Source organism: Oratosquilla oratoria, chromosome 20, assembly GCF_046742065.1.
Source record: "Oratosquilla oratoria isolate Oo_2021 chromosome 20, ASM4674206v1, whole genome shotgun sequence".
Lineage (NCBI taxonomy): Eukaryota > Metazoa > Arthropoda > Malacostraca > Stomatopoda > Squillidae > Oratosquilla > Oratosquilla oratoria.
This window is the reverse complement of record NC_134796.1, coordinates 41,531,661-41,549,227: the sequence shown is the minus strand read 5'-3', so window position 1 is coordinate 41,549,227 and position 17,567 is coordinate 41,531,661. Positions and strand designations below refer to the sequence as shown.

At 38.0% G+C, this 17,567-nt stretch overlaps 1 protein-coding gene across 1 annotated transcript in view; it reads left to right on the top strand.

Annotated features, from left to right (window-relative positions):
- Positions 1-17,567, top strand: part of LOC143036492 (transmembrane protease serine 9-like) — a 73,319-nt gene that overhangs the window by 19,238 nt on the left and 36,514 nt on the right. The window contains exons 5-8 of the mRNA XM_076203902.1: positions 1,133-1,248; positions 1,404-1,522; positions 4,731-4,772; positions 11,117-11,285. Coding sequence (XP_076060017.1) covers positions 1,133-1,248; positions 1,404-1,522; positions 4,731-4,772; positions 11,117-11,285 — 446 coding nt within the window. The remainder of the gene's footprint in view (positions 1-1,132; positions 1,249-1,403; positions 1,523-4,730; positions 4,773-11,116; positions 11,286-17,567) is intronic.

Below are 17,567 nucleotides of genomic sequence, written 5' to 3'. Positions count from 1 at the left end.
CATCCTAGGACATCCCTTCATGTTCTATCCCTCCACATCTGCCCTCCATACCTCTTTTACTAGTCTTTCTTCACTCATTCTTTCCATGTGTCCAAACCATCCTAATACTCTTTCATCAACCCTATCTCCCAACTCCCTTTCCACTCCTGTTCGCCTCCTCACCTCCTCATTTCTCACTCTATCTAGCCTAGTAACCCCCATCATACTTCTCAGACACCTCATCTCAAACACATTCAAACTCCTTCTCTCTTCCTCTCTTATGTTCCATGTTTCTGCCCCATACAGTGCTGTTGGCACAATCACTCCTTCATATAGTCTCCTCTTAGTATCCATTCCCAAATGTCTATTCCCCATTACATTTTTTAATCCACCAAGGCATTTACTCGCTTCTCTCAATCTACATTCTACCTCCACCTTCACTCCACCTTTTCCTGCCACATTTGCACCCAAGTATCTAAAACTATCCACTTCCTCCAGTCACTCTCCCTTAATGCTCACTTCCAGCCTACTGCCACTTTCACCCCTTGTACATCTCATCACCTTACTTTTACCCACATTTATCTTCAGCTTCCTTCTATCACACACTCTCCCAAACTCTGCCACCAACTTCCTCAATCCCTCCTCCAATCCTTCCACAAGCGCAGTGTCGTCCGCAAACAACAGCTGGCTCACCTCCCACTTTTCTCCATTTTCTTTAACCATCTCCAATCCCTTGCCCACTACCCTTGCATTTACCTCTTGCACTACCCCATCCATGTATAAGTTGAACAGCCAGGGCGACATAACGCATCCTTGACGAAGTCCCACCTTTACCTCGAACCACTCACTCTTTCCATTTCTAATCCTGACACAAGCTCTACTACTCTCATAAAAACTCTTGACAGCTCCTAAAAGCTTTCCTCCTATCCCGTATATCCGCAAAACCTCCCACAGTGCCTTTCTGTCTACCCTATCGTAAGCCTTTTCCAGATTGAATAGCATAAGTAAGCATATTGCTCCATGGAAGACTACAGTACTGTCAGCACAATTACTCCTTCATACAATCTTCTCCTTCTCTTAACATCCATTCCTAAATGTGTATATTTTTAAACTTTAGTAATAATAGTTTGACTGTTGTCCCCATTGTTTTTAGACAAGTGACAGTGATACAACAATGGAAGTAGTCTGCACAGAATTCTTGCTGGAGACATCCAAGAACTGCATAAATGATTACATGTCCATCTTTGACAATGACATTTTTGTCCAGAAGTAAGTCCTCCACTGTATATGTGTATGAGCTTTCAAATAATGTTAGGTTTATAGAAATTACTCACACATGTAGGCTGCAAATGTTTTGACACATAAACAAATGCAAATAGACAAAGTCAATCATGAAATATATATATATTTTTTTTCTGCAACAGGTATTGTGGAAAAAAGAATGGTTTGACTTACTCCTCATCATCGAATCGCCTAAGAATAGACTTCACTACAGATCATACAAAGGAAGCATCTGGATTTACTTGCACCGTCAAAGCCCAAGGTACTTTTTCAACATAATCCAAAGAGTAGCAAAACATATCCCCTAACTCCAAAAAAAGGAGAAATTGAGTGAAATGCCTGCCTTAGGATGAATAGAATGAATGATATACCAATTCAAAATCAAAGACCAGAATAGGGAAGGTGTTTTGTATCTTTAAATTCAAATTTCGAAGAAGTCTCAGTCACAAACATGTAGGAAGATGTCTGGGGGAAGAGAATTCTAGAGCCTGGAAGTGGGAGGTAAGAAATAAATATACTGGTTGATCCTTGCAAAATGTGTTTACACAGAAAACAAATCACATGTTTGAGGAAGTCAAGTGTTCAGGTGAATATTTGTTGTGAAAATACTGACAGGAAAATATAGATACAATATGAATGTAGTTACAAAGTTCACATGAATATTGACCAGAAAAATAAAGAAAGAAAGAATGTAGACATGCAGTATTAGGGTGCACAGGAAGAGGCTGAAGATTATGAGTGGGAAAAGAAATTCTGATAAGATGGAAAACCTTGAACTTGAAGAAATGTATATGAAAAAATGAGATATGTGCTCCATACCAGTGGACAAGTCTATGTCAGAGTGTATGTGTTCTTCAATGAATCCAGTGTTCATCATCATGTGGTTGGCTGAGGTGCAGTTTAGTCACCACTGGCTGATGCTGGTACTACATGTATTTCCTCAACTAGGCTTTGTCCCACCCATGGGCCTCTAGGAAGCTGTGGGTCAAATCACGTGGCTAGGTCACGTGAGCGGGTCAGTAAGAGATCTGAAAAAGAACAGCTTTCCACACAGAGTAATAGATACATGGAATAAATTGAAAGAGAAAACAGGGAGTGCTAAAACTACAGTATACATGACTGAAAGAACTGGATGCGGAAAGATACAACTGCAGGTCTCTACGAGCATAGCTCTTCTCCCACAAAATACAAATAGGTTAATACCTAATTCCCCAAAAAAACATAAAGAAACTAGAAAGAATTCAAAGAGCAATGACAAAGATGGCACCAACACTCTCCAATTTGACATACGAACAAAGATTGGATAAACTAAATCTACCAACCCTGGAACAAAGAAGAGAAAGAGGTGATTTGCTAACCATCTACAGAATTATGAAAGGGATGGAAATTCTTGATAGAGATGACTTACTAAAGTGGGACAGAAGAAAAACAAGAGGACACAAGAAGAAACTTAAGAAGGACAGTTACAGAATAGCTTCCCATGCAGAGTGATAGATATCTGGAACAAAATGAGGAGACAGTGAGTGCTAAAACTATACATGACTATAAGAACAAACTGGATGTGGAAAGATACAATAGCGGGTCACTACGGGCATAGCTCTCTTCCTGTAAAATACTAGGTAAATACAACTAGGTAAAAATACATGCTCACATGCATAACATGGCTGAGCGGTGCAGTGGTACCATTCTTGACTATTAATTCAGCAATCTGAGCTTGAGTTCTGAGCTTGAGTCCTGCCCAGGGCTGAAATTTCTTCAGCATCACTGTACCACAAGTTGGCACTCATGATCTGATGGGCAATGAGTTGTATTTACCTAGTTGTATTATATGGGAAGGGAGCTATGCTCGTGGTGACTTGTCTTTGTATCTTTCAGCATCAAATTTTTTCTTAAAATCTTGAATGATGTTTGCACACACTGTTTCCTCATCTAATTTATTCCAGATATCCACCACTCTATAGTTATCCTTTTTGAGTTTCTTTTCATGTCCTCTCATTTTCCGTTATCCCATTTTAATAAATCATCTCTATCTAGGATTTCCATTACTTTCATGATTCTATAAATAGTCAGTAGATCTCCTCTTTCTCTTCTTTGTTCCAATTGGTAGTTCCAATTTGGACAATCTTTGTTCATTTGTTAATTTCAAAAGAGTTGGTGCCAACTTTGTTATTGCTCTTTGTATTCTTTCTAATTTCTTTATATTCTTCTTAGTACTGGGTGTCCATAGTGTTGTTGCGTACTCCAGTTTTGGTCTTATTAGTGTAAGTAATATTTTTTAAAATAATTTTCTCATCCAAATAGTCAAATGCCTCTTTCATTGACCTTAATAGGTTGAAGGTTTCTCCAACTATTTTATTGATATGTTTGTCCAGTGACATGTCTTTGCTGATTATTACTCCAAGGTCTCTTTCCGAGTTCACTTTTTTGACTTCTTCACCAATTTTATAATTTCTTGATATTCTATTTTTACTTTCCAAACTCCATTATACTACACTTCTTGATATTGAAGTTTACTTCCCACTCTTTAGTCAATTTCCAGATTTTGTCTAGGTCTAACTGTAATGATTCACAATCTTCCTCTGTTCTTATTTTCTTCAGAATTTTTGTGTCATCTGTGAAGAAATTCATACAACACTCCACTCCTTCATCCATGTCATTTATATATATGGCAAACATGATTAGAGCCAATACCGAACCTTGTGGGACACCACTTATCATTTCTTCCCAATTCAAGTATTTGTCTCTAATTACTACTGTTTGTATTTACCTAGTTGTACCTAGTTGTATTTTGCGGGAGAAGAGCTATGCTCATAGTGACCCGCAGTTGTTTCTTTCCACATCCAGTTCTTTCTTAAAATCATGTGTAGTTTTAGCTCTCACTGTTTTCTCTTTCAATTTATTCCATGTATCTATTACTCTGTGTGGAAAGCTGTCCTTTTTGAAATCTCTTCTGTAACTGTCCTTCTTAAGTTTCTTCTCATGTCTTCTTGTATTTCTTCAGTCTCATTTAAGTAGATCATCCCTATCAAGGATTTCCATCCCTTTCATAATTCTATAGATCGTCATCAAATCGCCTCTTTCTCTTCTCTGCTCCAGAGTTAGTAAGTTTAGTTTGTCCAATCTTTGTTCGTATGTCAACTTGCTAAGTGTTGGTGTGTGTATTTACCTAGTGTGTTCTGTTGTTTTTGTTTTTGAGGCCCCTCCCAACAAATTATTTTATTTGAGTTAGGAAACTCATTTCCCACTTAGAGAATGTGGCCTACAAAATTCTTATCATCTGACTCCTACCCCATTGATTTTACTTATGATCTTCTTAATCTGATGGAATTGTTAAATGTATATAAAGTCTCTGTATGAGTAATCAATTTATAACCTTTTGAAATCAGGCATTTTTCCTCGGATGATACATTTGATTTGATTTGTGTATATATGTATGTAATCATTTATTCATTATTATCATTATTTTTCAGGATCACCAGAATCACAAAATCTCTTAGCAGAAACTACATGCCGTAAGTGTTTCATCTCCATTTGCAAGTTTAGTATGAATGTCTTTCTCAAAGGTACACTAGTTTCCATGGTTAGTAACACACCAGGAGAAGTCAGATAATAGGATAACAATTTGAAATATGAAATTTGAGCTAAACCTTGGTCTTGCACTACTCATTATATAGTAATGGAAAATCTCACTCCTAAATAGTCAAACAACTGGTTTATAATTCTTGGATTTCATTAAATTACAATTCATTATCATTTCTTTGTGTGTTTATGTAATTGTATTTATGTAATTGTAGGATACAGGAAGTGAGCAACATTCATTAGATCCTGTCTCCTACTCTCCAATTTTTAGTATATAGCCTGATTGGAAAAGGGTAAATTTTCATCATACCTAGCCTCAAATTCATGTACAATTCCAACTTAATCCATATCCTTTATCTAGATTTTAATTCATGTATTGTTCTAGCTTGGGCTCTATCACCTAAGCTATTCAAAGTATTTATGCATCTGTATGGAAAATTGCATTTCTTTACATCCTTTAGACATATGTACTTTGTTAATTTGTTCCCATGCCCTCCCATCCTAAATTAGGAGATCTCTTCTGTCAGTGTAATCTATCCTGTTTAGTGACCTGAATACTGTAATCACATTTCCTCTTTCTCTTTGGTCTTTCGAAGTTGGAAGACTCAGTGCTTTTAGTCTTTTCTCATATAGTTTACCTGCCAGGCTGGAGACCAGTTCTGTTGCTACCCCTTGTATTTACCTAGTTGTATTACATGGGAAGGGAGCTAAGCTCGTGATGACCCGTCTTTGTATCTTTCAGCGTCAAGTTTTTCTTAAAATCTTGAATTGTGTTTGCACACACTGTTTCATTGTCTAATTTGTTCCAGGTATCTATCACTTTGTGTGGAAAGCTTTATTTATTTATTTATTTATTTATTTATTTATTTATTTTTTTTTTCAGATCTCTTCTGTAATTATCTTTTTTGAGTTTCTTTTCGTGTCTTCTTGTTTTTCCATTGTCCCATTTCAATAAATCATTCTTATCTAAGATTTCCATTCCTTTCATAATTCTATAGATAGTAGGTCTCCTCTTCCCCTTCTTTGTTCCAGAGTTGGTAATTCTAATTTGGACAGTCTTTGGTCTTATGTCATTTTGGAAAGAGTTGGAGCCAGTTTTGTTGTTGCTCTGTATTTTTTCTCATTTTTTTATATTCTTTTTGGTACTGGGTGTCCATAGTGTTGCTGCATACTCGAGTTTTGGTCTTATTAGTGTAGTTAAATTTTTCTTTTTTATCATTTCCTCATTCAAAGACTCGCAATTTTGTTAATACAAGTATTGATAAAGTACAGTATTCAATCCTTATTTATTGTTGTTACTTTATTTGGTACAAGACTACTAGAAAATAGGGATGAAACAACCATTATCATCAATCGAAGTAACACTGGGAAAACGTGTTTAACCGATGACTTATTCAGGTGTGTATCATCCAACTGTAGATTGAATATTATTCCACTATACAATCCTTTCCTTACTATTAGATTAGGCTACTAGGAAAGCATTATTGCAAAGGAAGCACTACTTAGAATAGCATATGCTAATGTTGATGGTTTACTATCAGCTAGGTTGGAGATAAATGACTACTTAAGGATAAACGAGCCTGATATTTTGTGTCTACTGGAGACTAAACACCCCAAAAAATTATATACAGTTGGGGAACAATAGATACACTTCCTGGAAAAGAGACAGAAAATATAAAAAGGATGAAAGGTTAATGTTTGTTGTGAGAGGTAACATAAAGGTGGAAGATGCAAATCAGAAGTGAAGGCAAAGCTGAAGAAATTCACCCAAAGATTAGTACTAAAGGGCACAATAAAAGAGATTTCATGGTGGAATATATCCCCCCCACCCACCCCTGGGACAAGAGTTTGAAATGAAACTGCAAATCAAGAAATGTTATTGGACACAGCTCTTCTAAAGTAAAATATCGAACAAAGAAGCAACATAGTCCTTATTGGAGATTTTAATTGTGGTGAGCTCAACTGGGAGGAATGGTAAGCAAGCAGCAAGGCAGATTCTTGGGAAAATATCCTGTTAAATATAGCAATGGAGAACACAATGACCCAGTGGGTAAAGGGAGTGACTCAGGTAAGAAATGACACTTCCACAAGATTAGATCTGTTACTAACCAAAGAGCCAAACATCATCAGCTCTTTGAACTACCTTTGCCCAATGGGAAAAAATGACCATGTTACAATTGACTTTCAGCCGGATCAGCTGGAGGATGAGGAAATAGAGCCAAGGAATGAATCACATAGGCAAGGGAGACTCAATTTTTAGGAAAGCAGATTTTTTTTTTTTTTTTTTTTTTTTTAAGATACAAACTGGGAGGAATTTATGAATACCATAGAAATAAGGATGAATTGGGAAATCCTTCTTGACATTTACAACCTGGGAGTGAACAAACATGCCAAAGACTAAAGAAAGGAAGAAGCAGAAACAGGACTAGTATAACAAAAAGTATGAAATTGCAAAAAAAAAAAAAAAAAAAAAAAAAAAGGACAGGGGATGTGGCTTAGGAAAAATGGAGTAAGAAAAGAAACAATAAAACAACAAAAGAAGCTTGCAAACAAGCTAGGAATGACTATACAAGAATTCGAAGGGATAAAGAAAGCAAATTTGAAAGAGATAGTAGATAGCTGCAAAGATAAACTGAAATTATTTTACAAGTTTATAAATGGTAAATTAAGACATGGAAGAAATAACCAAGTTAATAGTGGGTGGTGAGGTCTTTGAAGAGCCCTCATCCCAGGCATACATACATACATACACCAAGGCTTTTTCCCCCTTACAAGGGAGGTAGCCAAAAAGGAAAAGGCATAAAATCATTCCCACCCATTCCATCCCAGGCAGAGATAATAAATGAAAGTTTCCAATCAGTCTTCACAAAAGAGCACAATTTTTTTTGGAAACGAGCAAGGGGATAAAAAAACCAGGTTTAGCAGATATAAATGTAGAAATGAGGGAAGCGCTCAACCTTTTGGATGTGACAAATGCTTCAGGACCTGATGGGATCTCAAACTGGATAATTAAAAGATGTAGGAAACAATAAACTAACAAGATTCAGTCTTATTACATGTTCATTGAATGAAGACATTGTGATGCTTGATTGGAAAAGGCCAATTCACAAAGGTGGAAACAAGGAGACACTAATAAATTATAAGCCATTTTCACTCACTAGCACAATAGTGAACTTATGTGAAAGGATTGTGAAAGATTGCTGGACCAAATATCTTGAAAAAATAAACATTGAGGAAGACAGTATGGCTTCATATTTGGAAGGTCATGTGTTGATCCTTTAAGCTTTTGCTTGAGGGTGACTGTGTGAAACTCGACTTAGAGAAGGCATTTGATAAAGTTCCTCACAGTTGACTTATGTGAAAATAAGATCATATTGAAGGACTGAGTGGCAAACTACTAGAATGGATGAAAGACATTTTGAAGGAAATATACATGAGGATAGTAGTAAAAGATAATGTGTCAACATGGAGAGCAGTAATGAGCAGAGTTCCACAAGGTTCAGTGCTTGCACCAGTAATATTTCATGTCTGTTAATGACATGGTGGAAGGAACAACAAGCTATGCCAACATGTTTGCAGATGATGCAAAAATCATGAGAAGAGTGAAAACTGAAGAGGATTGTAGACTATTGCAAAAGGATCTAGACACTATTTTTGCATGTAGCCAAGAATGGGAAATGAAGTTCAATACAAAAAAAATGCAAAGTACTGGAAATGGGCAATAGTGGTAATAAAAACATTCTTTAACTATTCCTTTCGAAGTGAACACATTACAAAAGCAAAAGAGGAGAAAGACTTGGGAGTGTTACAGTATTCAATTCACTAATGGGGTTAGATTGCATTGACAGAAGATATCTGATTAAAGACAAAGGAGGACTTTAAAAGGTCATGGGAGTAAAGAAAGACTATATATCCAAAGGATATGAAGAAATAGTTTTCCATACATATGCATATGTGGAATAGCTTAGAAGGTGATATAGCCCAAGCTCATAAAATACACGAGTTCAAATCTAAATATGATAACTGGAAATCAAGGAAATAATTAAGTTGAAACTGTACATGAATTTAAGTCTAGAGTTTTGGACAATTGGAACAAACTGGATAATGAAATAGTATGCGCAAAAACCATTCATGAGTTCAAAAGCAAACTAGACACTGCAAGATACCATGGCGGGACACCACGAGCATAGCTCCCCTTCCCGCAAAATACGACTAGGTAAATACAGCTAGGTAAATATATCAAGGCTTTTTCCCCCTTCCAAGGGAAGTAGCCAAAAAGAAAAAGGCATAAAATCATTCCCACCCATTCCATCCCTGAATACACTCTACACCCCTCCACCCTCCCTCTTATCTTAGCACCTCCTGGATGACGGGTCATCCCTGCATCTTTTCCACTGCCTTGGGTCAGAAGCAGTGTCGCAAGACACAGCACATCCACAGCAAGGCTGCTTCATTAAATCGGCGACCCCCCCTCTCCGTCCCCCCATACATAAAAGGAGAAGACAGGGAGAAATCCCTTCGGGCTGCGTCAAAATTTGCTCATACATACTACCTCACCCCCCATCCCCCTGCCCATTCCACCTCATGTATCACATCATCCATATACAACCATTCTCCATTCACCCCTGTCTTCTGTCCTCTCCCATCCTTCTTCAACAGACATTCCCCTCTTCCCCAAAGCCCCCTTCATCCCATCCATCCACCTCATCCTAGGACGTCCCTTCATGTTCACTCCCTCCACATCTGCCTTCCATACCTCTTTTACTAGTCTTTCTTCACTCATTCTTTCCATGTGTTCCAAACCATCCTAATACTCTTTCATCAACTCTATCTCCCAACTCCCTTTCCACCCCTGTTCTCCTCCTCACCTCCTCATTTCTCACTCTATCTAGCCTAGTAACCCCCATCATACTTCTCAGACACCTCATCTCAAACACATTCAAACTCCTTCTCTCTTCCTCTCTTATGTTCCATGTTTCTGCCCCATACAGTGCTGTTGGCACAATCACTCCTTCATACAGTCTCCTTTTAGCATCCATTCCCAAATGTCTATTCCTCATTACACTTTTTAATCCACCAAGGCATTTACTCGCTTCTCTCAATCTACATTCTACCTCCACCTTCACTCCACCTTTTCCTGCCACATTTGCACCCAAGTATCTAAAACTATCCACTTCCTCCAGTTGCTCTCCCTTAATGCTCACTTCCAGTCTACTGCCACTCTCACCCCTTGAACATCTCATCACCTTACTTTTGCCCACATTTATCTTCAGCTTTTTTCTTTCACACACTCTCCCAAACTCTGTCACCAACTTCCTCAATCCCTCCTCCGATCCTTCCACAAGCGCAGTGTCGTCCGCAAACAACAACTGGCTCACCTCCCAATTTTCTCTATTTTCTTTAATCATCTCCAATCCCTGACCCATTACCCTTGCATTTACCTCTCGCACTACCCCATCCATGTATAAGTTGAACAGCCAGGGTGACATAACGCATCCTTGACGAAGTCCCACCTTTACCTCGAACCACTCACTCTCTCCATTTCTAATCCTGACACAAGCTCTACTACCCTCATAAAAACTCTTGACAGCTCCTAGAAGCTTTCCTCCTATCCCATATATCCGCAAAACCTCCCACAGTGCCTTTCTATCTACCCTGTCATAAGCCTTTTCCAGATCCATAAAAGCCCAAAAAACATCCTTCCCCTTTCCTATAGCTTTCTCACATATCTGTCTTACCACAAAATCTGATCTACACAACCTGTACCCGTCCTAAATCCACACTGTTTCTCACCAATTACTCCTCTGTTCCTCTCCTAATCCTCTCAATCAAGATCCTCCCATAAGCCTTCCCAACTACACTTAACAAGCTAATCCCTCTGAAACTACTACATTCACACTTGTTCCCTTTTCCCTTGTAAAGTGGAACTATACAGGCACTCCTCCAGTCCTCTGGCACTACCCTCTCTCCAGCAAACATTAAATAACCTCACCAGCCAGTCCACCATCACTGTACCTCCTTTTTTTAGGTAAATACACACACATATATAAATATACATATACTTACAAGGCAATATTGTATTATGCATTGAAACTCATCCTAGATGCAGTTTAGCAGGTGTTACACTGATGGATGTAGACTCCATGGATGTAAATTGTCTTCATAATTTTTTGTAATTGAAAATTGTAAACCTCATTGATGACAATGGCTGATGTCATATTACTTAATTTGTGTTTCAATAATTTACATGATTTTATCTTTCTCCAAATCCTACCAGCAACCGACTGTGGAATATCCAACCCCCGCATTGTGGGTGGCACAGATACAGGCCCAAATCAGTACCCATGGCACGGAGCAATTGTGAACGCAGGATCAAACTTTCCTTTCTGTGGTTGTGTACTTTACAGTGAAAATTATGTTATCACTGCTGCCCACTGTGCTGAAATGTAAGTCATCAGTTCCAGTATAAGTCACATTAACATATTATACCATCTCAACACCCAACTTTGTAAGATTTTAGCTCTGTCTGTATAATGCTTATCAGTGCCATTATCAATCAATAAATCTATTCCCCCAGGTCTCTCTTGCTGAAGAACCAGTTTCCAGGTATCCAGTTATATCCATAGGTGGACCCACAATTACTTAGGGAAGAAATATCATGTTGCAGGAGTGTTAGTGTTGGGTATTGTAGAATGAGATGCTCTTTGTCTTCCGTATGGTAGTCACACCCATAACAGTTCAGTTCTGTGGACAGGCCTGTTCTGTAGCTTTGTAGGGCTGGATGTGCTTATCATCATCCCATAGAGCAGGAATGCAGGAAGATGTACCCAGACCAAGTGGACTATCAATGAACATCCAAAAACTGTGAATTAAAGTGGGATGGAGAATAATACATCACATAAAAAAGAATTGTAATAATAGATAGATATTATTGGATTGCACATGAGTACTGTTCATTTGTTGACAGGCGAGTGTGGGTGTCTGACAGCAAAAAAATACACGGGAGCAACGAGCGATTTCGCTCGGGAAAGTTCCAATGTTGCTCTCGCAAATCCAATAGCGGGAGCGATCGCCCACAAAAAAATCACTCCCACGGCAAGATTCAACATTTTTCATGCATTATCCATCATTTGGCAATCCCTGAATCCCATCACCATTGATGAAAGGATCAGAGCAAACACAACTTACCCATGATCAATCATTGCATTATCAATCGATATCATAAACGCAATGCATCAATCAACTTTAATTTATTGATGTACATACGTATGTGTACGCGGTATAGCTGCTAGAGTTCAATGGCTTACCTAGCCTAGCTTCGTATCAGCTGCATGCGCGCATATACTAGTACATGTTGAGTAGACTCTACATGACTATCGTGCTACATAATGTCACTAGTTGCGAATTGCATGGTACCTGTATGCAGGGAAGTTCATTGGTTGCATGCAGCTAGCTGCCCAACCAACACGCCTTCTACATGTACAATGTACCATACCCAATACCACATCACCGCATGCATACGTACACTGTACATATGTAAACTTGCTCGAGGCCTAGGAGGGAAACTGGGAAATCCCATTTATAACCTCGTTCGAGTATTTATGAGAAAACAAAATAGAATCAAATGTTTGGTTAGTAATTGAAAGTAAATAAATTTAAGTATAAATATGAACATTTGATAATTATATATCTAGTTCATAAATATGGATCATTGGAGGGAGAATAAAAAATACAAAAATAAAAAATTATTCATTAGCAAGCTTAGGTTTACGGTAGCTAGGTCTACGTTCGTACGTCACGTCCATGCCAAACTTTCAATGATCGTACATCATGGAGCAATTTCTAGTGAAGATGGTTTGCCCTCAGATTCAGTCTTTTCAGAATCGAGGGAGAATGTTTTGATGGCAGGAACTGCTTCTGGACCAGCAAAGCCTAATTCAAACTCTACGGGCAAGGGCCAAGGAAAACGAAAACCAGTAAAGCATGAATCTACTATATGCTCGTGGAACCTAGATTGGCTTGAAGTGGATCGGGGCAGTGATGGTACTCTAACGGTGTATTGCAAGGCTTGTCGTGCATTTCCACTCCCAACCATTGCCAGTGGAACCAGAGGCACTGTGTCTGCCGATCAGTTTCACCCATCCCCATCCCCCCAAAATTAAAGGCTGATTTGTTAAAAAAAAAAAAAAGTAAGTTATTTTTCATGCACATAAGTATTTATCTATTTATTGGGGATTATTTGGCATCAGATTACATGAGTAATGAGTTAGCCTTCCAAGAGTTTGAAGGAAATCAAACCTGCAAAAACATGGCTCTGGAAGTATCAAAAATGGCTCTGGTAATTAAAGAAAAATGGCTCTGGTGAAATTTAGAAAAAAAAATTAAAAATGGCTCTGGAAAAAAAAAAAAGTATTTTTTTCCCTGGTGTCTGATGAGGGAGTGTAGAGGAGCATGTGTGCTGGAGAGTGAAGTCCTGGCCAAGCAAACTTAACCCACTATTATCCTATTCCTCAAATAATTACCCAGCCTACATAAGGTATATGATTGAATATATCAATTAATCAATCTTTTGCCCCAGGTCTCTCCTGCGAAAGAACCCAATCTCCCAAGTAACTGGTAACAGTAACCAGGTGGGTCCATAAATCACTCAGGGAAGAAATATAGTCTTGTTGTCTTAGAATTGTTAGTGTGGGGCATTGTAGAATTAGGTGTTCTGTGTTTTCTAGATGGTGATCGCATTCAGGGCAGTTTGAATCTGTGGCCAGACCTATTTTGGTATTCATCCTATAGAATGAAAATTAATTCACTAAAATCAGTATAGAGGAGAATTACTAAAATGATACAAGGGATAAATAAGTTACCTTACAAAGGTAGGCTTAGGCACCTTAATTTACATTCACTTGAAAGACATAGAGTATGGGGTGTTCTGATAGAAGTATTCAAATGGGTCAAGGGCTTTAAAAGGGATGATGTAGGCAAGATCATCATACTAAGACAGCAGTGTAGGACTTGTTGTATGGGTGTAGAGTGGACAAATTTAGGTTTAAGAAAGAAATATCCAAGAACTGGTTTACCAATAGAATGGTTAACGAATGGAATAGACTTACCATGTAGTCAGCGCTGAAACAATTGGTTGTTTTGAGAGAAGATTAGATAACTTTATGGATGGGGATGATAGGTGGTAATGGACATGGAACTATCTAGTGTATGCCTTATGGCCTATTACAGTCTCCCCCATTCTTATATTCTTATTTTGTGTTGGTGCTGTTTAAATGCTGGATGGTGTCGTGAACGCAGGTGTCCTAATGTGGTTCTTCTCTTGAGAGGGATTCTACTGTGGGGCTGATGTGTGATTGAATGTATTGATCCAAGATTGAAGGAATGCAGTAGATATGTGTGCAGTGAACAATTATAAGTATACAAGAGTTTGAAAAGTGTTCAACTGGGTTACAGGTTTGGAGTTTCTTCAGGTATTAGTAAGCAGCCCTTAGGTCATTTGCATGGAGACGGCCCTTGACATACCTCTCCTTATCCATTCTTGTAATAGTTCAGATTCTTGGTAGGCCCAGGTCCCTTGCTAATCTGACAACACAGTTCATCTCTTGTGTTCTCCACTGTCTCATGCAGTGCCACACCACTTGACTTTAGACACTCACCAATGCACTCCTCAGCAGCTTACAGTTTCATGCTTGGAGATATCCCACTCAGTTCTTCAGGATTTCCATGTGTGCCAAACATTTTTAATTGAATAGAGACTACTGCTGGATTTTCCTGGGCACATGCATCATTCCTGAATTTCTCCAAATGAAATCCAGGTGGATTACATGTTAATGTCTCATGGACTTGACACATAATCTGAATGTTACAACTATAAGTGTATGATCAGTCCCAAAGAACTTGTCATAATTACCATTATCATTAATATCATCATTATTATTATTACAACATTGTCATCATCATCATCACCATAACTACCATATTTTTCATCATTGTAATCCATCATGTTCAGCCTTTAAATTTCCTTCTGCAATTAGTCTTTGAGTCGGTAACTATCATTGTAAATTTTGTTACTGCCAATGTAAAAAGATTTTATTCAGCTGAGAGGCAGACTTGGAGGATAATGGACAAAAATTGTTTTTTATTCTAACTGGATAAAGTTGCCTCTTGTTAACCTAAACAAAATTTGCAAGGAAGGTATGAGCTGGATTAAGATTTGTTAGAGACCTGGAGCTCATCATTTTGTCCCCTAGTAGGCCAAGCACCAATGATGTTATCCTAAGGACTAAGAGCTCTTGGAATATGTGGAATATAGATTTGGACAGTAGGCAGGAGACAGGGATGATCCTTTGTCCACAAGACAAGAGGCTAAGATGAGAGGAAAATAATGGGTAGTAGATGGGAGTGGAATGAGTGGGATTGGGTGTAAACCTTAGCAAGCTACCTCCCTTATTAGGGAGAGAAAGGCCCTTAGTATATAGATAGATAGGTTCAAATATCTTGTCCTAAATGATGCATTGGCTCTTTGTCCTGTACTTATAGTCTGGCCTGGATGCTGATGCTGGTTGTGTAAGCCATGAGTTTTCTACAAGAGAGACCAGGGGCAACGGATTAATTGATTGATTCCCCCCTTATAAGGGAGATAGCCAGCCAAGATATGCAACCACCCCCACCAATTTCACTCCCACCCATTGTTTCCCTCTCATCTTAGCTCCTTGTGGATGAAGGGTCATCACTGTCACATGTCCACTGCCTAGGTCTGAAGCAATGCAGCAAGACACAGCATATCCACAGCAGGGCCACTTTACTTATATGGCAACCCTTCCTCCTAATCTCCTTGTGTGGAAAATAGAGAAGATGAGGAGAAACCCCTTTGGGCTGCATCAAAATATCATCCATACACAACCCTTCTATACTCACACCTATCCCCTACTTTTTCCCTTAACTGTTCAACAGACATTCCCTCTTGCTCAAAGTTCCTTTTACCCAACCCACCCCTTTCATCCTTGGTTATCACCTCAGGTTCAGTCCATCCACCTTTGATTTCTACACTCTTTTTATTTATTTGCCTTTACTCATTTTCCCATGTATCCATACCAGCCCAATAAATTTCCATCAAACCTATCTGCCAGCTCCTTTCGTACCCCTGTTCTCCTACTCACCTCCTCATCTCTCACATTGTCCAACCCTTAACTCCAACTGTACTTCTTAGATACTTCATATCAATCAAATTTCAGCTTCTCCTTTCTGCCTCTCTTAAATTCCATGTCTCTGACCTATACACTGTCATAGGCACAACCACCCCCTCATATAGCATCCATTACTAGGTGCCTGTTTCTTATGATACTTGTTTCCCACCCTCTACAGCAGAGGTTCCCAACCTTTTTGTTCCTATGTACCCCTTGGGCAATTTTATAGATTTTAATGTACTCCTAAAAATTAAGGGGAAAAAACCATAAAAGTGATATTTTGATGTTATTTTTACCATATCTGTATAGTGTAGACTGCATAAGAATCTTAATGGTTATAACATTAATAAACTAAATTACTCATGATGATTAATACTAATTATACAAAACTATTCAAAACAATGTAACCAACAGAGCTGGGTGTGTTACTGCTGGACATTACCACCAATGCATTACCGAAAAATCTGGGATGTATATCCATCAATGCATTACAGATTTTAATTTCCTTAGTGGTCCACATTACTGTATATATATATATATATATATATATATATATATATATATATATATATATATATATATATATATATATATATATATATATAAATATACACGTATGCAGTAAGGCTAACCAGTCTAAGGAAATTAAAATCGGTAATGCATTGACAGTAATGTACCCCAGATTTTCATCAATGTGTTACCAAAAAATTTGGGGTGCATTTCCATCAATGCATTACCAATTTTAATTTTCTTAGAGCATTCAATGTTACTGCATATGTGTATATATGTATATATATATATATATATATATATATATATATATGTATATATATATATATATATATATATATATATACAGACGCTCCTCAACTTACGTTTTAGTTACGTTCCAAACAGCCAAACGTAAGTTGAAAATGAACGTAAGTTGTTACTGTACTATACATCCGTAAATTCTATTACCGTATCTTATAAAACACCCCTAAATCATTAATTATACACATAACATTGTAAAATAATTACATTAATTTCAAATAAATTAAATTCAAGCAACATAAATTGAGATGGTGGAGGAGGAGGGGGGAGGAGGAGGAGGATAAGGTAAGGCATGTTCAGTTTGTCGTTTGTGCAATGTAAACAATGGACGCAGCGTCATGCGCAAGTATTGTTTGAACTATGGAGAGCGCGCTAAACTAAAAAATTCACTCAATTTTTTTTTTTTTTTTTTTTGTCAGTTCAAACATAGAATCGAAAAAACATAAAATGAATGAACGTAAGTAGAGGAGCGTCTGTATATATATATATATATATATATATATATATATATATATTGAAATATGTAAGACAGATGAGTGGATGGGTGGTGAGATAAACACAGGGAACCGTTTAGGGATTTATTCTGACGTTTCGTCCTTACCAGGACTTCTTCAGAGTACATGCACATTCAAATCATTCACCCCCTAAATACCCGCCGAATCTATCCGCGTTCCACCATGATCGACCTGACCTCTCGTCCTCCTACGCTCTGCCTCGCGAAGTACCAAG